At 43.9% G+C, this 26,293-nt stretch overlaps 1 protein-coding gene across 9 annotated transcripts in view; it reads right to left on the bottom strand.

The window, feature by feature from the left end:
- The window catches only part of ELF1 (E74 like ETS transcription factor 1), a 148,694-nt gene that overhangs the window by 17,192 nt on the left and 105,209 nt on the right, over positions 1-26,293 (bottom strand). For 8 of the 9 annotated variants that reach the window (XM_073345903.2, XM_073345853.2, XM_073345892.2 and 5 more), the window contains 5 exons: positions 11,683-11,790; positions 10,859-11,023; positions 4,313-4,450; positions 2,208-2,291; positions 873-1,065 (listed from right to left, as the gene is read on the bottom strand). In XM_073345903.2, coding sequence (XP_073202004.1) covers positions 873-1,065; positions 2,208-2,291; positions 4,313-4,450; positions 10,859-11,023; positions 11,683-11,790 — 688 coding nt within the window. The remainder of the gene's footprint in view (positions 1-872; positions 1,066-2,207; positions 2,292-4,312; positions 4,451-10,858; positions 11,024-11,682; positions 11,791-26,293) is intronic. The other variant, XM_073345923.2, reaches the window with a different exon arrangement.

Raw genomic sequence — 26,293 nt, 5'->3', positions numbered from 1 at the left:
ATTAGTCCAAATAATTTGATGGTCATCTTTAAGTTTAGTTTACGGAAGTTTGTTGTAAAGGCTTGTCACTCAGACTTTTCAGTCTCCTGAAACTGCCTGTGCTTGGTCTTGAGGAAGTATTGGCTTCTCAAATCATCCTACATTATTAACTACTGTGGGAGATATATCAGTTACCAGTAATGCTTTGGGTAACTGACCATGGAAATGATTGTATTGAATTTATTAGTTTTACAATAGTTTTTACAATAGAAGTGAAGGTGCTTCATTTGCAATGGGCGTCACTAATTTTTTTAGGTTAGGGATGATTTACCTCTATTTCTTTAAATGTGCAAAGCATAAAAAACCACACTCCATGCAAGTTGTACAGCTTACTATACATAAATCAGATATTTTGCCTCTTCAGTAAAGTTGCATTCATTTAAAACAATCAATCCAATATTATCCATATTAAAGAAGTGTAAAAAAATCTAGACCCAATAAAAAAGAAAGCTCTGAATTTGCAGGATTTCTACAGAATTACATATACTTGCACTTTAAGCACTTTGTTAACCCCACAAAACAAATTTCTGCCAATAAAGCAGATTTGTCATTGGACATCAGTATATATCCTAATCTTTTTTTAATCTTCTACTGTATAGTTTGCTCTGTAGAAACTTCAAATTATGCTTTTAACTTTTAGATTTCTTTAGTCCTCCCCACCACCTCTCCCTCCTTCCCCTGCGCCCCTGCCCTCAAAAAAAACAGCTTCATATTTCAAAAACTGGAGCTCATCTTAGGAAAAAGCCCTTCACAGATGTTAAACAGATTACAGCGAGCTTTCAATATATGAAAATGTTGTGACAAAAATAATCAACTATTAAACACTCACATACCTGAGAGCTCTGCCCATTGTTTCATAATTCATATCAGGTTTGTTTTTGTGCTTTCCCCACAATCTGGACACAGCCTTGGAATCTACCAGTTTAAAAATGCCCTTTTCTCTCTGAGTCCATTTGATATATTTGGGACACGTAGCTTTGTCCTGGAGCAGTGCTAAGAGAAACTCCCAAAGATAAATTGTATTTCCTAAAAGAAATAAATAAAGCCTTTCAGGAGATATAAACTCCCCCAAATGCACAGTTATATTAATTTCTTAACTTTTATTTAAGTCACAAATACAACAAAGCTCCAGGAACTGAGTGCCTGTTACTTTCTGAACAGACTGTAATTTTGGGTTGAGAATTCCTACACGTGACTATTCTTCCATTCCAACTGAATTATTTCTTAACAGAACATTATTATTTTGCCATCTTTGGCTCTGAATCAGCAAAGAACTCAAGTCCAGTCCTGTTCAGCAAAGCAGTTAAATATACACTACAGTACCACTCTACTGACTGGGAATTAAGCAGGTGCTTAAGTACTTTGCTGAATTGGGGCCCGCAGGATGATTCTTCACAGGTTCAAGATATCCTTACTTTCATGTTTTAACAATTACATATAAGATGTGCAGTAAATAATAGCTTATGCCATGCCAAACAAGAAAACAATTGAAGAATATTAGGATCCATTGGCAAAAACAGGATGATTCTGATGAATAGTTTGCTATAAAATAAAATGATTCATGCTATCAAATTATATTCTCTGTTAGCTGTTGGTTTTGATTTTATTAATGGGAGGTGGGCAAGAGTTGAGATAGCAGAAGAGGGATTATCAGGGAACTTTCTGTGACACCTTTCTTCTGGTGGCTTCACTTTTTTCTTAAACAAGAGGACTGCTCTTCCTGCCACCCAACTGTAAGCTTTGATTATCTCCTTATGCAGATTTAGAAACAGGCAGATGAAAAATGTTTCCAAATATCAGCTGTTGAAGCAACAGCATCCCAAGAAACACTACTACAATGCAAAGCATCCCTCTAGACTTGACCTGAAACAGAGAAGCGTTTGTGGGGGGTTGAAGATCTCCCAAGATCCTGTTAATAAGCTGAAGAATGGATTATTTCTCCCAGGAACTGAGTATCTTCCAAAGGGATTTTCTGCACTTTTCCACCCTCTCCCTGCCTCCTCCCTGCTTTCATAGAAGGTGGCAACCATGTCTTCTGAGTGCGTGGCAACACAAGATTTATTTTTGCATACTGAGAAAGCTCGTAGGCTTCATTCTTATGTTACCCAGATTCAGTTTTCAATTTAAAACACTGAAGACAAACATTCTACTCAAACCATCACACTTACCCTTTCCATCTTTGTTTTTCTTTTTCACTGATATGTTTGGAGTTGTTGTAGGGGATTCAGGACGAGAAGATTTGGACTTTTTCCCTGAAATGAAACCACTATTACATAAATTTCAACATAAAAATGTGATCTGGAAAAGAACATTAACTCATTAAAATCTTTGTTTTTTTATATTTCCTCCCCATCTCAACACTTACATTTCTTCTTAATGGCCCATTCCTGTAAAGTGCTGAGCACAGTCAATGCTCATTGACGCTAATAGGTATTGAGGGCACTCCGCATAGCGCTGAGCAATGTAACTGTTCTTGCTTCAAAGATTTTACCTATTTTTCCAAAGCTAGATACATAAATTATATACTTCTGCTTTGAAATCTGTATATTTTTTTGTTCATTCTAGGGCACCTAAAGGCAATTAATAGTAGTTTAATTCATCTTTTTAACTGTATTTTTTTTAATTAAAAAGCTAGATAAAATACACAGCACTGTCTTGTCTAGCTAGCATCGAAACTTAATTTAGAGACAAAACAAGATTCTTTAGCTCTTTAATATACGAGAAGAAAGCTCCATTGATAGCCAATGTGAGGGAAACATTCATTTTCAATCCTAAATTCTCACACATTTGGCCTACAGTGGCTAGAAATACAAAAAAGGAGGGTAGAAGCAGCTCCCTTTCATTGCCTTGCTGCCATCAAACAGGGAGTGACATTAATAGGTTCTGAAAAAGCATCACATCCTTTTTTAGCCAGAAATGTGGTAGCTGTGTTTCAAGGCCCCATTGAAGAGTGGGAGGGAGGGAGGGAGGGAGGGAATAATTACAGCTCCTGACAAGAATGAAGAGCATTCCTTTGAAAAAATTAGAGATCAGCTATTCGAGTAGGATCAAAAATGAAAATCTCGCATATGTATTTCTTAACAAAATCCAGAATCTGTTTCTCTATTGCTCCCCATTCATTTAGATGTCAGTTTTTATAGCATTGTGTTTTGGTCCTGAACCCTCAAGACTGAGTTTTCTGACAAATACTAAGCAAATCAGGTATCCTAGTTACCCTTTGGCACTTTGGCAATGTCTAGACACAATGAGGATTTTATTTTACATATTATCTCTGCTCTGTTGAGAAGCAGCATAGTCCAGTGGACTACTCTACTACTAGTAGAGTAGTCCAGCTCTACTACTGACAACATGCATGACCTTGGGCAAGTCATTTCATGGTCCCTCTATTTACCCTCTGACCCTTTCCCAAAGAGTTGGTCTTGCCTGTGTAGCATGCAAGCAATCATCTGCACATTGCCTAGCACAACAGGGTCCATTCTTGGTTTGGCCTCTAAGTGCTACCATAATACAAATAATAAAATAACTCCGTTACAGAGTCAAGATTTTCTCATTGTGAGGAATTTTCATATTACTTCGTCATTAAACCTACTCACTTCTGGACTGACCTGTCAGTTTTATAGTACCAGAGCAATATCTTCAGGGTTCACATGCTCTGCAATTCAGCAAATGCTGCTCACAGAGGTTTTGTAGGAGCTGAGGAACTATGAGTTTTAGCCTATGAAATAGAACCCCATCCTTTAGTGGTTGGTGAAGGCCATCTTGGCCTTCTGTTGGCCTGAAAAGTCAATATCCCCTTTGGCAGCGTGGGTAGGCAGGATACCAGCTGGGGTTTTTTGGAAGGCACTGCAAGGCCTCTGCTCAGGCAGCCATCTTTTGACACTGACAATCTTTCTAAGTATCTATATCTGCATGATCTTCCTTCTGGAAAAAGCTTTGTTGAAGCAACTGTGGTGAGGCAACTCTGGCAATGTTTGTTTTCTTCCCCCCATTCACTTAGGATTCAGGGCTGGTTATGGGGCAGAAACCGTACTGATCATGTTGGCCAAGGACGTCATCATAGCTATCAACAAAGGTAACTCTTTCAGTCATGGGTTCTTGACCTTGGGGTCACAACCACCCTTCATTTCTTTATGGCTAGATGCGGAGGGGGGTGAAGTCCTGAAATATTTCTGTTGTCACATGCGGTCAGTATATAACAAAGGTAGAGACCCTTTTGTTTAGATCTTTAATTTAACTGACCATGAGGGATTGCTGAAATGTCTGTGGTGCCTACCAGGGTTAGATGGAATCATCTTGAATAGCTCAGCTACTTTTGTGCAAGAAGTCCTATAAGATTGTTTTGGGTGAAGGCTCTTCTGCCCTGAGGGCTCAGTCAGATGGGGTGCTGAAGGATTCCATCTTGTGTCCCTGCCTGTACGAAATGCATGCAAGCACATTGAGAAGGAGAGCGAGGAGACATAGACTGCAGTGCCTTTAATAAGCTGAGAATGCCAGTTCCACATCAACAGTGGTCTGACTTTGCCAGGAATTAATTAAATTAGGGCTTGAGTGAGAACTAGGTGGTTGAGGTTCAATCTAGTCAAGACTGAGGTAATGTCTGGTAGTTTAATGAAACAACCAGAAGAGCTGACCGTATCATATCATAGCACCTCTGATAGAGGGCAAATCTACAATTTGTTTAAACAGGTTAGCAATTTAGGGGGTCTCAGATCCTTGATTGCCCTAACAGTTTTAGCCAAGAGTGCTCCCTGCTGTGCTATGTCCTGTTCCCCACATCTACTGATGACAGGAAGGCTGCGGCCTTGAATTTTGGAAACAAACCTTGCTGCTAAAATAATCCATGCCTGTCTCATCTCAAGCCTAGACTATTGCAAGGCATTCTACTTGGACGTGACTATATCACAAGACCATCTGGAAACTGAACTTAGTACAGGACACGGGTCCTTGCTTAGTGAATGATATATCACACAGCACACATAACACTGGTACTCTGTAATCCAGCCAGGTGGAGTTTAAGATGCTGGTTTTAACCTATAAAGTACTAGTTTTCTGAACCACATTACTCCAAAATTGATGTCTGACATCATCAACATTGCAATCAGTGAAGACACTCAAGCCATCATTCCCCTGGTCAGTTTCCTAATGCATCCTCAGCTCTGGAGCATATGCCCCTCTAGTTCAACAGTCTGAATTTGTAAGTCTTCAAGGTATACTACAAAGCTTGATCAGATGTTGGGTAATTGATATTACTGTGTTTCTGTATAGGCAGTTCAGTATATATGTGTTATTTTTATTTTTGTAACTCTATTTTAACAGCTGTACAAGCACCTAGATCCAGCAAATTAATAAGAAATTTAAAACAAATTAAACTACAAATTCCATTCAATCAGTTTTAACAACAGATAGCCCAATGAAGCATGCTGCTTTCCCCATTTAGATGTTTATTTAGCTGGACAGATAGCTTACAGAGTCTGCTAAGCAGCCTGCTATCTACTGCAAACCATGTTGTGATAAATACACAAAAACACACAACTATCGGAAATTGAGACTATTAAAACTGCTGTGACAATCAGGCTTTCACAAAGAAGACAGAAACTAAGCTCTTTTCTCATTTTCTTAACAGAAACATTCTTCAAGGCAAACACTTCTCCAATAGCTTCCAGCAAAGAGTGCAGGGTATTTGTAATCTAATGCTAAATAAAACAGAGTACTTTTTTCAAATCTGTCTTAGGGCTTGGCTATACTTGCGAGTTAGAGCGCATTAAAGCAGCCCCTGGTGCCCTATCTCATGACGCATCCACACTGGCAAGGCATGTAGAGCGCACTGACTCCGCGGCTAGAGTGCTCCTGGTACTCCACCTTGGCGAGTGGAATAACGTTTGATGCGCCCCCGCTGGAGCGGCGCAGCACCAGTGTGGACGCCCTGGCCTGTTAGTGCGCTCTGATGAACCTCCAGAAGTGTCCCACAATGCCTGTTCTAGCCACTCTCGTCATCACTTTGAACTCTAGTATCCTGCCCTCAGGTGACCTGCCCTTTAAATTCTCTGGGAATTTTGAAAATCCCCTTCCTGTTATCTCAGTCAGGCGTGGAGTGCTCTCAGCAAATCTTTCCAGGTGACTATGCCTCCACGTGCCAGGCGATCCCCAGTGTGGAGCAATGGCGAGGTGCTGGACCTCATCAGTGTTTGGGGGGAGGAAGCTGTCCAGTCCCAGCTGCACTCCAGCCATAGGAATTACGATACCTACGGGCAGATATTACGGGACATGATGGAAAGGGGCCATGACCGGGATGCACTGCAGTGCAGGGTTAAAGTGAAGGAGCTGCAGAATGCCTACCGCAAAGCCCGTGAGGCAAACAGCCGCTCTGGTGCTGCCCCTGCGACCTGCTGTTTCTACAAAGAGCTAGACGCAATACTGGGGGGCGACCCCACCACCATTCCAAGTACCACCATGGACACTTCAGAGCCCAGTTCAACAAGGGAGGAGGACGAGGAGGAGGCAAGTGGAAGAGAGGGTGCTGAGGAGGAGGGAGACACCCCAGCATCCCTAGATGCATGCAGCCAGGAGCTGTTCTCAAGCCAGAAGGAAGGTAGCCAGTTGCCGTGGCAGATGCTTGTGGAAGGACAAACACCAGAGGAGGTTCCCTGTAAGTGGCTTTTATTTTGAGAATGAAGTTATTCGGTGCGGGCTCTTGGGGTGAGGAGGTTTAGGGCATGCATGCTTACATGTGAAATAGGGCACTGATGTGCTCTCTCACATCGCGGTAATCGGCCTCAGTGATCTCTTCAATGTCTCATCCAGAACCTGGGCAATGCGCTTGCGCAGATTTCTTGGGAGAGCCACTGTGGTCCTTGTCCCAGTCAGATTAATATGTCTGCGCCACTGTGCTGTGAGGGGCGGGGGGACCATTGCTGCACACAGGCAAGCTGCATATGAGCCAGGGCGGAAGCCGCATTGTATTAGAAGACCCTCCCTTGGTTTCCAGGTCACCCTCAGGAACGAGATATCTTCCAGGATGAACTCTTGTGGAAAATGTGGGGAGAGTATTCAGTATAGGGGCTCCCTGCAGCTGCTGGCTCTCCCCAACGCACAGAAACCTAGAGGACGGTATGGCTGTGAAACAATCAGCCTCCCTTGACGCAGTACTTACTCACCATTTTGGGGCTCCCGTGGGTTATGTGCGCTCGCTTTGGGGCAGGCAAATTATGCTATTGTGTAGACTGTGCTTGCCCTTAAGTACAGGGGAATCATTGCTCTGTCTGGTGTGAACAATGCTGCCTCTATTAAGTGTTGCATTTTGCCTTTACAGATGTAACCTTGAGATCTCAGCCGTCCGTGTTATCACCGGCCGAAAGACTCCAATGAATTAGGAAGAGGTCATGTAAAAGCAAAGAAGACATGCTACATGAAGTCATGCAGCAGTCCCTTAACGAGAATCAAAAATTGCAGGAGTGGAGGGAGAGTGAAAGGAGGATCCGCCAGCAGAATGAGGAACACCGGCACAAAAGCGTGGAGCTCCAGCCGCAAAGCATGGAGCGGCTGATAAGCATCATGAAGCGCCAAGTGGACTCGAGCCAGGCACTCGTAGCCATACAGGCGGAGCACTCCCGTGCCTACCCCCCCGTGCAGCCCTTGTCCCAAAACTCTTTCCCTTGTGCCCCCATATCACATCCAATCCACTATCCCCAACATCCAGGTTCTTATCGCCACCAGCTGCCTCCAACACCTGTAGCTTCACCACCCAGCACTGAAAACTACGACCCTTACCCGCTGCACTCAACCCCATCACCATGCATTATAGCCATCCCGAAGTGCAACACTCATTGTACAGCACTCCAGACATGAAGGCTGAGTATGATAACAGGACATATGCAAATCTGTGATTGTACCATTCCCCACCCCACCCCCTTGCCCTTTCTGTTTCCCAAGCAGTTGTGTTTCTTTTCAATAAATGGATTTTTTGGCTTTGAAAACATTCTTTATGGTTTATTGCATAAAGTAAATGATACCTTAGCCCAGGAAAGAAACAGGCACTGCAAGTCAGTGTAGCAAACACAGATTCCTACTAACATTGGAACCACTGCACTTCACTCCCGTGCAGGGCACCAAACATTACTGGTGGCTTACAGCCTCAAATTGCTCTCTCAAGGCATCCCTAATCCTTGCAGCCCCATGCTGGGCCCCTCTAATAGCCCTGCTCTCTAGCTGTTCCAATCCATGCTTGAGTGAATCTTTCACCCTTCCCTTCACAAATGTTATGGAGGGTACAGCACGCGGACATAACCGCAGGGATGCTATCATCCACCAGGTCCAGCTTCCCATACAGAGAGTGCCAGCGGCCCTTTAAATGGCCAAAAGCAAACTCCACAGTAATTCTGCATCGGCTCAGCCTGTTGCTGAACCGCTCCTTGCTGCTGTCAAGGTTCCCTGTGTAGGGTTTCATGAGCCATGGCATTAAAGGGTAAGCAGGGTCTTCAAGGATCACAATGGGCATTTCGACTTCCCGTATGGTGATCTTCTGGTCTGGGAAAAAAGTCCTGGCTTGCAGCTTCCTGAACACGACAGTGTTCTGAAAGATGCATGTGTCATGAACCTTTCCAGGCCAGCCTGCGTTAATGTCAATGAAACGCGCATGGTGATCCACAAGCGCCTGGAGAACCATAGAGAAATACCTCTTCTGATTAACGTACTTGGAGGCTAGGTGGGCTGGTGCAAGAATTGGAATATGCATCCCATCTATTGCCCCTCATGCACGTTACCCCGAGTCATGGTTCTTCTGAGCAGGATGTGATTAACAGCCCTGCAAACTTGCATCAACACGATTCCAACTGTCGATTTTCCCACTCCAAACTGGTTAGTGACTGATTGGTAGCTGTCTGGAGTTGCCAGCTTCCAGACAGCAATAGCCACCCGTTTTTCCACCATCAGGGCAGCTCTCAATCTCGTGTCCTTGTGCTGCAGGGTGGGGGCGAGCTCATCACACAGTCCCATGAAAGTGGCTTTTCTCATCCGAAAGTTCTGCAGCCACTGCTCATGATCCCAGACTTGATGGGATGTGATCCCACCACTCGGTGGTTGTTTCCCGAGCCCAAAAGTGGTGTTCCATGGTGGTGAGCATGACCGTGAATGCCACAAGCAATCTCATGTCATATGCGTTACTCGAGTTGATATCATCGTCAGAGTCCTCACTGTCAGTTTGGATCTTAAGGAGTAACTCAACTGCCAAACGTGACGGGCTGGCGAGACTCGTCAGCATATTCCTCAGCAGTTCAGTCTCCATTCCCACAGACCAAAAGGGAAGACAGACCGCGCAGTATAAAAAAACGTTGAAAGATGACACCAAGTGTGGACGGAAGCACAGGGATTGCTGGAATGCGAACCGATGCATCACAGGGCGTTGGAACAGGACCCAGAATGCCCCGTAACCCCCACCCTCTTCCCACAAGCCACACCGCCAGAATGGGAAAGGTGCTCTGTGGGATAGCTGCCCAAAATGCACCGCTCCCAGTGCCGCTGCAAGTGCCGCAATGTGGCCATGCCAGTGCACTTGTTGCTGTCAGTGTGGACACACTGCAGCGCTTTCCCTACTGCGCTCTCCGAAGGCTGGTTTAACTCAAAGCGCTCTACATCTGCAAGTGTAGCCATGCCCTTAGGTAAATGAACTAAATTAATAGTATAATGCTTGAGCTACTGAAGAAGCAACTACTATAACACTTAAATGACAAAGGCCTTACAACTTACAGTGTGGTTCTGCTTTGAAGAGTGTCTCTATAAAGATGGCATAACAAAGATCCACATTTTGTGGGGTATGATGATTCCATATTATCTATCCCAAGTACTTTTAGAATCTGAGCACATTTGCTCAGTTTATAAGTGTCCTGGAGTCACAGGGTCTGGTCTATAACCCAGCCTGTTACCAGTCTCCTGAAAGTGGCCTCTTTAGTATACCAGCGCTTAAGGACTCACACAGTTTCACAGTGGCAGGCCTGTGGCCTCCACGACTTCCAGACTGGGCCTTTGGCACCCACAATCCCAGTCTCTCTGTGTGGAGCCCTGTATAGAATCCAGCCAACCAATAGTCCTATGGGAGGCTATACTCTACCCAGGGCCCAATGCTCTCAGTGAGCACTTACAGTGACACAGGCGACCTTTTCAAAACACGGTAACCATTTATTACTATGGCACACTGAATCTGAAAGTTGTTAGGTTAGCACAGAGAGACAGAAGTTAAGCCATAGTCCATCTTGGTCAAACCAGTGCCACAATCAGACAGCCAATCTTTGATGTACTCAATCTCTGGCTCTCTCTTTCTCTTTGCTTTGTCTTCCCCGGTACAACCTCCTGAGCCCACCCTTCTTCCAGTCACCTGACACTTTGTTCTCGATCTCAGTTCTCAAGTCCTGCCTGCTGGCAGGTGTTTGTTCATTTCTTGGGACATCATCTCTATCTTGCTGGATTTGAGTCAGTCTAAGCCAGCTCTTGCATGACTGTATTTATTCCCCCCAGACAGCAAGGCCACACACATACACACACCTCCTGCCTCCTGTGCTGTTCCAGAAGCATTGTCAACCGAGGAACAATGCAACATACAAAGGGAAACTGAGGCTTCATAAAAATACTAGATAATTCTCACTTTGTCACAACAAATAAAAAGTACTTTTCCCGTACAGCTAGCTGAGTAAGCTTAGTTTATGTTGTCTTGATGCCCATATGTAGCTCCTACTAATGTTAAAGAGCTGCTATATATACACACAAGGAGAAGAAAGCATACCTCTAAGCACTTTCTATTCCAAACTCGCATATCCTGTGAACATCTTACCTTTCTTCTTCTTAGGCTGCTCAAGTTCTGGAGTGTCTGATGATTCAACATAAGAGTCTTGAACTTGGTGAACCTCTACAACCTCAGGGATCCCATCAAGTGTGACAGATACATGAGTAACAGGAGCAACAATAATTTCATCTTCAGATGTACCAAACATATTTGCTTAGGGAAAAAGAAGACTACATTATCAATGCTTTTTACAGAATTAAATAAACTTTTAAAAAACACTTCCAATTATAAGGGAAAATTTCAGTAGGTCAAGTACAGCCATAATAATGTACATAAAATTTATTATTATAATTAAGGTCTTCACAGCAGAATAGGTCAGCCCACAAATGAACAAGTCTGTTCATGTGGTTTGTACATGAGCACACATCATAAAATAGTGTAGAATAATTTAATACTTGGAACAGAAGCGAAGGTTGTGATCACAACAGAACATGACATTTTCATTCATATCTAAGGTAACCTGCATTCATTCAGTTACTTTACCAACGTGAAATACAATACCCAATAACCACATAAACTGTAGCATTTCAGCATGATATTAGATTTAAAACCTCACACACACACATCCTATTTTATTTCCCTTTCTTTCATGACCTCCAATGTCCAACTCTGAGACTGATCAGCCTATGCTTATGTGAGTCCCTAAGCTGACATGTTGCATGTTGAAGCTACCAACAAAGCCAGCAAGTCTCACCTACCCACACCTTTTTATATTATTTTTATACATATAGGAAAATCCACATTATATTGAATTTCTTCAAATTTGACTTATAGTCTTCAATATAAATTTGATTTACTACTGTTAAACTCACTTATTCTTTTTTCATCCAACATAGGACCAGGGGAGTCCATATTGAGAAGTGCCTCAGCAGCTTCAATAGTTTCCATGGTTTCGTCTCCATTATGACAAGATGCTTCAACTGAAAGCAAGACAAAACAAATAATTTGTAACAAGGTGAAGCCTGGTCTGAAGCTTTACTAGACATTTGTTCCAATGCATTTTTTTTTAACCAGTATGTCATATCCACATTTAGCTACTACACACTATTTACAAGGGACATAATCATTGGGGAGGAAATACACATTAGAAGTATCTTCATATAGTTAAAGAACTACACTTTTAAAAACAGTTTTTATAAATTATGATATATTCCGCTCCAGCTTTGTCTATACCATCTTCACCCACTGATGAAGTATGTGCAATAAGTACTCCCCTGGCTATCAGCTCTGAAAACAACTAGAACCGTGGTTTTCAAACTTTTTTTCTGGTGATCCAGTTGAAGAAAATTGTTGATGCCCGTGACCCAACGGAGCTGGGGATGAAGGGTTTGGGGTGTGGGACGGGGCTCTGGGCTGGGGCAGGGGTGCTGGAGGGGGTCAAGGCTCGAGGATGGGGTCAGGGATGAGGGGTTTGGTGTGCAGGAAGGGGATCCAGGTTTGGGGGGGCTCAGGGCTGGGGACTGGGGCATGGGGTTGGGATGTGGGCTTACCTTGGGCGATTCCCGGTCAGCGGCACAATGGGGGTGCTAAGGCAGACTTCCTGCCTATCCTGGCACCGCGGACCACGCTGCGCCCCGGAAGCGGCCAGCAGCAGGTTCGGCTCCTAGGTGGAGGCCCACCAGCAGCTCCGCGCAGCTCTTGCCCGCAGGTACCTCCCCGCCCCCCAGTTCCCATTGGCCAGGAACCGGTCAATGGGAGTGTGAAGCCGGTACTTCCGGGGTGCAGCATGGTGTAAGAACAGGCATGGACTAGCCTGCCATAGCTGGGCAGCACCGCCAATGGGACTTTTAATGGCCTGGTCGGCGGTACTGACCAGAGCCGCTGCAACCCAGTGCTTTACATTCCACGACTTGGTACCAGGTCGCAACCTGCAGTTTGAAAACCACTGAACTAGAGCACACAGTGTATTCTGCACCATATACGTAAACTGCCAACTTCTTTCTCTGGTGGACCAAAGGGAGCAAATTCCAGAACAGAAAAAACAGTGCCAAGGTGCCATGGGGTTCAGGGTGCAATCCAGACCAGTGAGGGTTGTGCCACCACTTGCTCTCCAATCCTGGGTGTCTTAATGTTTTCCTGCTCTAGCTTCCAGCCTAGGATGCTCACAAGCAGCCCACAAGCTTGCAGGTCACACTGTGAAGTGTGTGTGTGCTAAACAACCCTGGTTCAGCAGCTCTGACCCCAGCAGTCTGTCTACAGCCCCACATAGACTTCTACCAGCCTTGGTTACAACCAGCAAGATGACCCCTACACACTCCCAGTCCCTGATTTCCCCAAAACTGTGCTCTGCTATGTCCAGCCCTTTCCCTGGACAGTTCAGAAAAATAATAGGGTTTGTTTGTCCCTGTAAAGAAGCAAAAACACCTCACATCTTATTAACTTAACTGAGGTAAATACACCCTTCCATTTAAACACAGCACTGTGTTTACTAACAATAGAACATCGGTTAACAATTGCCAAGTAAAAGGAATAAAGAAAGAAAGGGTTACAAGCAATTAAAAGTGAAGACATGCACCTAAAAGTCTAAAATTCAATCCAGAAAGTTGCAGGCTTTGCTCAAGATGGTTTCTCGCCTATAAGCAGTTTCCAGAGACTTCAAACTGCCCCCTTTTGTTGAAGGACCTATCCTTCACAAATTGCGAGAACTCTGTTCCCTTGTGTCTGTTTAGTGAGGGATGCCAAAGATGGACATAAGAACAGTCATTCTGGGGTCAGATCAAAGGTCCATCTAGCTCAGAGTGGCCAATGCCAGGTGCCCCAGAGGGAATGAACAGTACAGGTAATCATCAAGTGATTCATCCCATTTTGCCTATTTCAAGCTTCTGGAAAACAGAGGTTAGGGACACCATCCCTGCCCATCCTGGCTAACAGCCATAGATGGACCTATCCAACATGAATTTATCTAGTCCTTTTTTTGAACCCTGTTATAGTCTTGGCCTTCACAACATCCTCTGGCAAAGAGATCCACAGGTTGACTGTATGTTGTGTGAAGAAAGACTTCCTTTTGTTTGTTTTAAACCTGTTGCCTATTAATTTGATATTGTGACCCCTAGTTCTTGTGTTATGAGTAAATAACATGTCCTTATTTACTTTCTCCACATGAGTCATGATTTGATAGACCTCTACCATATCCTCCCCCGCCCTGCAGTCATCTCTTTTCCAGGCTGAAAAGTCCCAATCTTATTAATCTCTCCTCATACTGACGCCATTCCATACCCCTAATCATTTATGTTGACCTTTTCTGAACCTTTTCCAATTCCAATATATCTTTTTTGAGTTGGGGCAACCACATCTGCATGCACTATTCAAGGTGTAGGTGTATCATGGATTTATATAGAGGCAATATGATATTTTCTGTCTTATTATCTATCCCTTCCCTAATGACTCCCAACATTCTGTTCACTTTTTTGACTGCTGCTGCACATTGAGTGGATGTTTTCAGAGAACTATCCACAGTGACTCCAAGATCTCTTTCTTGAGTGGTAATAGATAATTTAGACCCCATCATTTTATATGTATAGTTGGGATTATGTTTTCCAATGTGCATTTCTTGCATTTATCAACATTGGAGCACTCACAGGGGTGCACATTTCAAAGAACCTCAGTTACTACTCAGGGTGAGTAACCTTCTCTTCTTCTTCGAGTGGTGTCCCTGTGGGTGCTCCACTTCCGGTGAATGTAGAGCAGTACCCGTTATGGTTGGGTGGATTTTGGAGTTGCAGGTTTGGCAGTGGCAGACAGTACTGTATAACCTACTATAGCGTCCGCTCTGGTGTCTTGTATGATGGCGTAGTGTTTGGCAAACGTATGGTCCGATGACCATGTAGCAACTTTGCGTATGTCAATAATGGGTACACTGTGTAGGAATGCTACTGATGTTGACATTGCTCGAGTGGAATAAGTTCTGATGCCGTCAGGAGTTTCAACATTGTGGATCTGGTAGCAGGACTTAATATAGTCAGAGATCCACTTGGAGAGCTGCTGTTTCAAAATAGCAGTTCCTTTGGAGCATTCTGCAGTAGATACAAAGAGTCTAGGTGATTTATGAAATGATTTTGTTCTGTCCAAGTCGAAGGCAATCGCCCTTCTAATGTAGAGGCTATGAAGTGCCACTTCCTGTGGGTTTTTGTGGGGTTTGGGGTAAAAAGTGGGGAGGTATATCAGCTGGTTAAGATGGAAAGAGGATACCAACTTTGGCAGAAATTTAGGATGGGGTCACAATGTGATCTTGTCCTTAAAGAAATTAGTGTATGGGAGGGGAGGAGAAGGGGGGTTGGCCACGAGTGCACTTATTTCTCCGCCCCGTCTGGCTGACGCGATGGCCATGAGGAATGCAAACTTCCTGGACATGTAGAGTAAGGAAGAGGTGGCTATCTGTTCAAAGGGAGGTCTCATGAGGCCTCTGAGGACTAGGTTCAAATTCCAGGTGGGTGTGGGGAGTGGGTGGACTTCAGAGTAGAGGTTTTGGAGTCTGGTAAGGAAGCATTTTGTAGTAGGGTGTGTGAAGACAGAGGAGCCGTCCAGTTTCTGGTGGAAGGCATTGATTGCCGTGAGATGAACTCTGATGGAGCTGAGTGATAGACCTTTTTTTTTGAGTTCTAAAATGTAATCTAGAACATCGGGAAGGGGTGAGGTGCAGGGTGTGAGGGTTTTCTGTAAGCACCACATCAAAAATTGTTTCCACTTTTGAAGCAAGTACAGCAAGTGGAGTTGTGTCTGCTGTGTAATAACATGTGTCTGACTAGCTCTGAACAGGCTAGTTTTTGCAGTTGGAACCAAGGAGGAGCCAGGCCATCAGATGAAGTTTCTCCAGTTGTGGATGGAGGATGCAACTGTCGCTCTGGGAGAGGAGGTCCAGTCTCATCAGGAGAGTTCTCGGAGGGCAGATCGATGTACAAAGCAGGTAAGGATACCAGGTCTGCCTGGCTCAAGTTGGGGCGATAAGTATCACCTTAGCCTTGTCGTCCCTGATCTTGCAGAGGACTGTGTATTTGAGGAGGAATCAGAGGGAATGCACACATGAGTGTCCTGTTCCATGGGATTAGGAATTCATCTCCCAGGGAGCTGGTCCTGAGTCCCATTCTGGAGCAAAATAATTGGCATTTGCGGTTCCTTGCTGTGGCGAACAGATCTATTGAAGGAGACTCCCTAAAGGGAGAATAAGTGGGATGCAATTCAAGGATTTAATTCCCATTCGTGTTCCTGTAAAAAGTGTCTGCTGAGGGTGTCGGTGGTGGTGTTCTGACACCCGGGCAGGTATGAGGCCGTGATGTCTATGCAATGTCGTATGCATCAGTTTCAAAGTTTGATGGCTTCTTTGCACAGGGAGTGTGATCCTGCTCCCCCTTGTCTGTTGATGTAGAACATGCATGCAACGTTGTCCGTGAGTACTCTAATAGATTTGTTTAGAATCAATGGGAGGAAGTGAAGGCAGGCGTACCAGACTGCTCTGAGTTCTAGGAGGTTTATATGCAGATGGGCCTCGGGTGCAGACCACCTGCCTTGTGTGGTGTGGTGTTGCAGGTGTGCACCCCAGCCTATCAGGGAGGTATCTGTGGTGAGCATGAGCACTGGGGGATTTTAGCAAAAGGGAACTCCTACGCATATATTCTCCCTTTCCATCCACCTGTACAGGGAGTTCAGCATGTTTGCAGGTAGAGTTACCATCATGTGGAGGCTGTGCTTAACGGGTTTGTATACCGAAACAGCCAGCACTGTGAGCACCTCATTTGTAGTCTGGCATGTTTCATCAAGAACGTGGTAGCTGCCATGTGGCCCAGAAGTTGCAGGCATGTTCTGGTTTTGATCCTTGGGTAAATGGACACCATGTGTATGAGGTGTTTGATCTTGAGGAACCTGGCTTGCGGGAGGAAGGCTCTGGCAAGGGTCGAGTCCAGGTAAGCCCCAATGAATTCTATTTGCTGTGTAGGCATCACAGTGGACTTTTGGAAGTTTATTCGCAGTCCAAGCCTTTAGAAAAGAGTGACGGTTGACTGCGTGGCCATTTGCGTTTCTTCGTATGATCGGCCCTTGATGAGGCAGTCATCCAGGTATGGGAAAAATATGGTCTCTTGTTTGCGCAGGTGGGCCGCCACCACCACAAGAGTCTTGGAAAACACTTGCAGTGCAGTGGAGAGACCGAATGGGAGCACTCTGTATTGGAAGTGAACTGTAGGAATCATCTGTGTGCTCGGTGTATTGAGATATGGAAATATGCATCTTGTAGGTCGAGGGCTGAGAACCAGTACCCTCATTCCAGCGCCGGTATTATCATGCCCAACGTGACTATTCTGAATTTTTGGGAGCAGGTGAATTTGTTGGGTTGTCGCAGGTCTAGAATGGATCGCCATCCTCTGCTTTTCTTCTGGATCAAGAAATAGTCGGAGTAAAATCCCTTCCCTCTGTGTTGTCTTGGAACTCATTCCACTGCACCTAAGAGGAGTAGGTGAGTTACTTCTTCCCGAAGCAGGTGTTTGTGAGAGGGGTCGCTGAAGAGTGACGGGGAAGGGTGAAGAGTAGGGGGCCATAAAGTAAATGGGATGGAATAGCCCAACTGCACTATTTCCAGGATCCAGCGATCCTGTGTGATGTTTCGCCAAGCGTGGTGGAAGCAGTGGAGGCCATGGCCAAAAGGGCAAGTAGGTGCTGGTGGTAAGGAGTGGTCACTCAGACCTTCGACCAAGACTTCAAAATTGTGGTTTGTTGCCTGACGGGTGGGACACAGGTTGTTCCGACTGGGTTTTTCGACATCTGTTAAGCTTGCCACGGGACCTCCCAGTATCATACTGCTTGGACTGTGCAGTTGTATTGCTTCAGGCAATAGCTCTGGTAAGGCTGGTATCTTTATCTCTTGGAAGGAGGGGTGTAGATCCCTAGTGTTGGGAGGGTAGCCCTGGAATCTTTCATCATGTGGAGGACTTCATTGGTTTTCCCAGAAAAAAGTTTGTCTTTGTCAAACAGTAAATCCTCCACTTTGGTCTGCAGCTTTTTAGGGATGCCAGATGAGGAGAGCCAGGCCATACGTACTACCACCGCAGTAGCTGTGATGTGAGCTTCGGTGTCAGCCATGTCCAGAGATGCTTGAAGTACTATTCTGGATACTAGCTGTCCCTCTACAAGGACTGATTTAAAATCCGCTCTTCGGTCCTCTTGGATGTCGGAGGTAAATTCAAAAAGTTTGTTGTAATTATCAAAGTCATAGCTAGCGAGAAGAGTGGTATAGTTGGCAATTCTAAATTGGAAAGGAGAGGATGTGTAAACCTTGCGACCTAAGAGGTCAAGGCATTTGAGGTCTTTTTCCTTGGGTGTGGACCGGTAATGAGGTTTTTTAGCCCTTTGGTTAGCTGCTTCAACCACGAGGGAGTTGGGCTGCGGGTGTGAGAATAAAAAGTCCATGCCCTTGGCTGGGACATAATATTTCCAGTCAGCCCTTTTACAGGTTGGCAGGATGGAGGTTGGTGTCTGCCAGATAGTGTCAGTCGGTTCTGATATGGCATCGTTTATGGGGAGTGCAATTTTTGAGGATGCCGAAGGTTGGAGACTCTTCAAGAGTTTATGTTGATTCTCCTGTACTTCCTCCAATGGAATGTCCTGGCTGATTGCAACCCTCTTAAATAATTCCTGAAATTGCTTGAAGTCATCTGTCATAGTTGGTGGAGGTAGCATGACAGCTTCATCAGGCGAAGAAGAGGAGTTGCGTTTGGGCGACTCCATGTCAGGTGCTGACTCTTCCGCCACTTCCTCATGTGACTGCTCAAGGGCTCTAGCTGCGGATGGCATTGGCGATCCAGGTGGAGAGAGGATCTGTGCTCTATGGGGTGAGGAGGTGCAGGAGTAGTGGGCCTTCCAGGGTGCCCATGGGTCCCAAGACGCCCATTGCATGGGGTATGGTAGTTGAGGTCCCATCCATGGGGGAACAAACCATGGGAATTGGGGTTGGTCCCTGTGATGCACATTCCTGTGAGGTGGTCTTTGTTGTGATGGAGGAGGGTCGAGTGGAGAAAAGACTGTGTCTCTGTGGTCATCGTCATTGCTGTCTGTGAAGACAAAGCATTCAGCAGGAGAGGGTGGCTGGATCAAGAGTGAGCCCTCCGTACTGAGCAGAGGCGAATCTGGCACCAGGGCCACTGAGATGTCTTAATGTGTTAGAAATTGTGTCTGTGCCAGAGGGTGCGGCACCGAGAATTTAGAGTCAGAAGCCATAGGTTTAAGCAGTTTGTCTTTGGTCTTGGCTGGGGCCGGTGGTCCAATGGTGGCACTGTCAGCCAGTGCTGGATGGTGTGTCAGTACTGGTGGAGTCGCCAGTGGCAACAGCATTGTTGTTGCTGGGCCTATGTGCGCAGATGGCACCGAAGCCAGTGTGGATGCCAGGGCCTTTGGTGCTGGCCGTTACATGGTCTTAACTCCTTACTTTTCTGCACTATATGCCCGGTGCCAGGAACATCGCAGGTGCTGATCCTTAAGGCAGTTGGCACCGCTGGCAAGGCCCTCGCTGGGGACTGTTTCTTTTTGCCCGTTTCCCTGTGTGGGGAGGTCAAGGCTCTCTTTCTCTTCTTGTGGGAAGGTGGAGCCGTGCTCTTGGTCGGTTCCGACCTGGTTGGAGAGCAGCTAGGAGAGGGTTTTGTTCTGCCTGTCTCCAAATCAGGTTGGAGGGATTTCTCCATAAGAATCTCCTTTAAATGGACACCGCTCGAAGATCATCATCTTGTTCTAGTGACTTATTACTGTTTAATTTATCACTTTGTTCCAAATCTTCCTCTAATTACACCTGAATCTGGGACAGTTCCTCAGATTTGTCACTTAAAAATAATGGCTCAGGTTTGAGAATCTCCCTCACATCCTCAGCTGTGAAGACCAATGCAAAGAACTCATTTAGTTTCTCTGCAATGGCCTTATCGTCCTTGAGTGCTCCTTTCGCATCTCGATCATCCAGCAGCCCCACTGGTTGTTTAGCAGACTTCCTGCTTCTGATGTACTTTTAAAACATTTTGTTATTACTTTTTGAGTCTTTGGCTAGATAGATGATCGAGATGCTAAAGGAGCACTCAAGGATGATAAGGCCATTGCGAAGAAACTAAATGAATTCTTTGCATCTGTCTTCACAGCTGAGGATTATATTTTTACACTTCACTTGCCAGATTTTATGCTCTTTTCTATTTTCCTCAGTAGGATTTAACTTCCACTTTTAAAAGGATACCTTTTTGCCTCTTACTGCTTCTTTTACTTGGTTGTTTAGCCACGGTGGCACTTCTTTGGCTCTCTTATTATGTTTTTTAATTTGGGGTATACATTTAAGTTGAACCTCTATTATGGTGTCTTAAAAAAAGTTTCCATGGCTTCTTCTTTTCTTATATCTTCCAAAGTTCAATGACTTTATTCCATGAGGCAGGATGACCTCATTCTGTTCTTCCCTTTCTGTGGGTTTCCCATCCCCCTGTATGTAAATGAGTTGCCATTGTTTTGATTCCACCATGCTTTAATTTACATAGGAGACAGGTAAATAGCTGCCTTCTCTCAGCGGGAGAGAAGATGTTTTTCCCTATTTAGCCAAAGACTTTAAAGCATATCATCATTAAATATCCATATTTCCACATATAGTGTTAATGACATTTTAGAAGAGACTTCACTCTATACACTTTAATAATAAAGTAAAATTGTATACAGTCAGTTGATTCAATTGCTTATCACTTGAGGTTCAGCCCCCGTCTTTACAGACCAGTACATCTTTTAAATGAATTCTGCTGATGGTTATCCACCCCCTCCAAAGTAACGTTTATTCAAGCTGTGAGAAAGGCAACCTAGAGTTTGGTGGTGAAGGAAGCTCTACACTCTTTCTTCCCCCCCTTGTTATCTTACTAGCTTTGATTATCTATTATGTAAAAATGGACCTTTATTTCCTTTGCCTGAAGACTGGGCTGGTTAGAGAATCAAATATATGTTTCTTTGTCTAAAGCAGACAACTCCCAACTCCCCCTGGTTTAAATACACTTTAATCATAATTCCATCTTATATCCATTACTCATTAATGCACATCACATACATACATCACGCAAGAATATTAATGATCAGTGAGATAGTAGTTTTTAAATATACATCAGAAGACAAATTTTGTACAAAGATTATTACAATAGTGCATAGGGTGTAAATATAGGAGTGCTTAGGGTCACAAAATTACCCTGCTATCCACCTCCACTAAGTTTACCTCCACTAAGGGCAGACAGCAAGACGTTCCACCCAGTCACAGCTTCCAAAAGAGAGCATAGGTAGTCTTGAGACATAGTTTAATCCTAGACCATTCGGAGCTTTTGAAATTATAACCACACCTTGATTTGTATGCCTCAGGAGCAGGGTGTGAACCAGTGCAACATAGAATTAAATACGCAATGCCAAAACAGATTTTTAAACAAATTTGGTTAATGGCATATCTACTACTACTGACCAGTGACTTGGCAGGAACTAGTTCTTGTAAGCATGGCCATCATAGACTTCAGTCACCAATTGAAAAATAAAGGGGCTGAATGTTTACACACATATGTGTGACCGCGCACACAGATAATTGTCTAACCTCTCCACGGGTCTTGAAATCACAAATCAATAAGAGCTTTGCCACCTGAAACAGTTTTGGGCTCCATGAAGTTCAGGCTCTGATCTGGTGGGCCCACCTCACACAATTCACTGAAGTCAATGAAAGAGAATTTGAAATTGCAGGCCCTCAACCACGATGTTCACAGGAAGCCTGAGCAGAGCACTAGTATTCAATCTAATGTAAAAACAAAAAGTTTGACTGCATCACTTGAACAAGAAAAATACTAATAAGTAGTGAGGAAATAAACAGACGTTTAAAAAGTAAGATAAATCTAACTAGCAGGGGAAAAAGTAGGAAGAAACAATTAATTTGAGGGTCTGACTAAACCCATAATGCAAAGTTTATTGCAATTTTGCCCTCTTACACTGCAAACCAAGGGATTGGAAAAATAACTCAGCTGCTTACAGATCATTAATGAAAGCAGCTTTGCAAGACAGTACCTGCCCAGGAATATAATTTATTTTGACAGTCAAGTATATTATCAATAGTGTTTTAATGATCATTGTGGTAGAAAGCTCATTTGGTGCTTGATCTGATAAAATTTCATAACAATTTTGCAACTCTCAACTGGAATAATTTGGATAATTTAATGTTATCTTTTAGGAACTACTGCCTATTGGATGGGGTCTATAGCAAAGGCTTAATTAATCCTCTACTTCCAAACTCAGACCTGTACTGGGGAATTCTCTTCCCACTTCCAGGATTTGTCAAAGTGATAAAATATTTGCATTAGTATTTCCCTCCCCAGGGCCCCAAACAGCCCTAACTTTTTCAGTTCTGTAATTAACCTCATTCACACTTTTCCTCCACTTTTACTTGGATGCGGTAATCAGTAAATATCACTAAAAGAAGGGGGAAAATAGACAACACAATACATAAGTACAAGAAAAACTCTTTTCTTCCATAAAAGCAAAATATCTGAAAGTATTTGAAAGTAGTGGCATTTATACTATTATTTGTATTGCAGTAGCACCAAATGGCCCTAGTTCCATTGTGCTAGGCACTGTACAATCACATAACAAAAAAAGATGATCCTTACTCAAAATGTTTACAATCCAAGTGGCAATACTATTGCAACACAGATCACTCAAAAATACTGATGTAATCACTTGCTCTTCAGTTCTTAAAATATATTTTAATTGAGTTTTCAATTTTTAGCTACCACTATATTGAAAAAAAAAAACACTCCACAGTGATAGAGTCATCCTAAATATTATAACTACCATGAACATAAGTTCCAAAAAGCAGCTTTTGCCAGCTTACCTGACAGGGTTCACATGGAAACAGTCCTTAAGCACAGTGAGTGTGCTGCAACTCAGTGGGAAAGGGACTTGTGTTGGAAGAACGTGGTCTCCATTTTAAGGGTCAGATCCCCAGCTGGTGTAAAATGGTCAAAGCTCCTTTGAGTTCAGTGGAGCCACAACAATTTATACCTATGATTCATATATTCTTATCAATACATTCTGAGGAGGAAAGATTTATTTCTTCCTGGATAATAGTTTATTCTTGTGCATCGAAGCAACAGTCATAGCAGAAAGTATATTGATGTCTCCTACTAACTGAACATTTTAATCTTGAATCCTAGTAAGGTGAATTCTCTGTTAGGACCTCCAAAAGGCAGAAAGGTCATAGCTGTGTTTTCTGTGTAGTGGTACATCATAAAATTTATGAAACTGAAGAATAAAACAATTGTTTACTCTAGAGGCTTTACACTAGATCACTCTGTAGACAGAAAAGCCTACCCATAGAGTTATAGGAACTGTCATACTTCTAAAAAACTAGCTACCCTCATTTTAGTGGAGTTACTGTTGATTTACTTTAGTGTAAGTTAAAGGAGAATACTAATATACTGCATAGGTATAAAAGTGAATTTTAAATCACCTGTAACTTAAAATATATTTCAGACTTTTCTTGAAACTATTCCTCAGTAAGGACTAGCCACATGTGATGTTTAGTACTTAAGGGTTCAAGCTTTGTTGTTTTTATGATCAAAAAAGTCTTAGGGAGAAGTCTAGTTTTTAAAATGGGAGCATTGACCACAACTGCCTAATACAAAAAGATGGCTAAATAGAATATGCACAAACTTTCGAAGTAAAATAATATGCTTCTGTGTTAACACCGAACATATGAAGTTAAAACCCAGAGGAATATGTCAGGGAAAGTAAAAAGCAACTGAAAAACAGACCAAGTTGTTACTTAAATGAGATCAGGAGTTCTGAAACTGGGGGTCGTGTCCCCTCAAGGGGTCACAAGGTTATTACATGGGGGGTTGCGAGCCATCTATCTCAACCCCCAAACCATCCTTCGCCTCCAGCTTTTAGAATAGTGTTAAATATAAAAAAATGTGTTTTTAATTTATAAGGACATCACACTCAGAGGTTTGCTGTGTGAAAGGAGTCATGAAGGCAAAAGTTTGAGAACCACTCAATTAGATGCTTGCATTTCACACCCAGGCTACTGAAACGTGCGGAACATGGTTTGTCCTTCTTAACACTTGCAGTTACACGGTGCTGGGCACCAATACAGCTGCTCCCGTTGCTGACACCTGTCAGCAATAGGTAGATTATTGCTAGTGTGGAAAACACAGCAATGAAGGATAATGCAGGGTCAGGAGGGAGCAGGGACACACACACACACGCTGACCCCAGAGCAGGACAGAGCAAGAATTCCCCCGCCCAGGTCAGTGTTCCTTGAAGCCTGGTATCTGCTGTAACTAACCAATCCAGTGGGGAAGGCTATGGCCGCTTCCTCGGCCAAGCCCTGTCCCAGCACTACCCTGGGGCAGGGGACCTGGCTGCAGCTAAGCACAGAGCTAGTATAGCCTGTAAGGGCGGGTGGAGGCAAGGGGTAACCTCCCTACAGTACCCCAAGAGGGAAGGAGGTAGGAGCAGGGAAGCTCCCGCCCGGCGCTGCAGAGCTCACTAGTCCCAGGAGCTGGGGCATGAGGAATAGTTTGCAGTTCTGTCCTCCTGCGAGGAAGGGAAAAGTATGAAACCAACTCCCAAGGTGAGCCCAGTCTCAGCCCTCCTCCACCGCCTTTCCTGTTGGGACTGCTGCAGGGGTCCCAAGAGCACTTCCACCCCCGCAATCCTCACTACTTAGCCCGAAAACCCCCGCTTCCTGGGTCGTCCCCCCCGGAAGCAGTAACGGGCCAGGAAGGCACTACCGCTGACAAGAGTGAACAGAGTTTGGAGCTGGTAAGGTTGCTGAATCTTATATAACATTCTCACGCCGTCAGACACAGTCATATTGCTGGGAAAGAAACTCCCTAATTCAGGATCAAGAAGGAGCAGGATTTTTTTCCCCCCTCCTGACCTGCCCCACATGTCATACCCCAAAGATCCCTGTTTGATCATTGTGTCCTGAGGACCGGTGTTGCACAGAACACAATCTGGTAAGACAGTTATCAAATTGCAAATAGAGTCATTTATTCTAGGAGTAAAACTAGCAAACGTACAACAAATCCAAAAGGAGATTTTTTTTGAGGGAATTCTGAGCTTTGTACCCTCTGCATTACAAACAAAACTCAAGTACTGTAGTCATTTCCACTGAGCCAAATAAACAATTTGTGTAGTAGCTAGTGTCTTGTGAACAGAGAAATAACAAGTTAGCTAACCTCTACTTAAATTCAATAATCTGCTCAGCATCATACTACTAATTCACTCAGTGCTTTGCCTTTAAGGCAGACAAGAGTACTTGAAATACAATGAATGGTATTAACAACTATGCTAGAACTTCTCCCATTCTATCAGTTAAATGGACTGCCTGTTTTTGCTCAGTCTGGGGAGGCACTATCATAGCCTCATATAGTATTTATTACCTCTCATTAATAATTGAATGAGCAATAAATGTTTACATAAATGTTCACATAAACAGTTTCATGAATATTAGTGCAGATACATATTCACACACAAATATTAATTAAGTATGGATCCACACAAACATTCACAGCCATTTTAAATGCTCTTTGTGAGTTTAGGAGTCAACCATTTAGGAAGAAAACCACTAGATGACCAATTACACAGTGTGAATAACTCATACAAATAGCAAGGACTTAAAGCAACAGTACTGCCCTCTACTCTGGGTTTCAGCCCAGGGACCCTAATGGTAGCAGCTGTTGGTGGCTTTCCCTTCACCACGGACACTGCTTTGATTCCCTGGGCCACTTCCCCCATGGTTCCTTTTTCCTAGCTTCACCCTTATCTCAGGATTCAACAATGCTTCTTCTCCTCCAGCTCCTTTCACCTCAGCCTCCTCGAGGGCACTGGAAGGAGAGCTTTTAAACAGTATAAGTGGGACCTTGATTGGTTCCAGCTGTCTCTATTAGCCTAACAGCCTTAACTGGTTAATTGGGGTCAGGTGTCTTAATTGGCCTGGAGTACCCTTTGTTTGGCTATCCAGGGAACAAGGGCCTGCTCATTCTGAAGGTTGATATACCTGCCTTCCAGCACTCTTATATTCTTCGAATCTGTCACAGCACATACATCCCCTACAAACAGTTTGATGGCAGAACGAAGAACAAACTCATTTCACTTGTAACCTAAAATATTTTAGGACAGGTCTTCAGTATTTAGCAATATTAGACTATGACTATAGAAACAAGGTTCAAAACCATGTTCCGATTGGTAGATTAGGCTTTTAAAGTGATGTTATTGGCATTCACCAAGTCCTCAAGATACATGTCTGGAACCTCACCACTGAAAGAAGAAAAAGAAACAGGCACTACTCATACCTTAATCTAAATTCCAGCAAGACATCCACCCCCTCTGTGCCTCACAGATACATGCTGAAGGATTACTTTGCATGACTGGTATACTCAATATCTTCCTGTAAGATTT

The sequence above is a fragment of the Lepidochelys kempii genome, chromosome 1 (genome assembly GCF_965140285.1).
Source record: "Lepidochelys kempii isolate rLepKem1 chromosome 1, rLepKem1.hap1, whole genome shotgun sequence".
Classification (NCBI taxonomy): domain Eukaryota; kingdom Metazoa; phylum Chordata; order Testudines; family Cheloniidae; genus Lepidochelys; species Lepidochelys kempii.
Note: the sequence above shows the minus strand (reverse complement) of the source record. Positions and strands in the feature narration are given on the sequence as shown.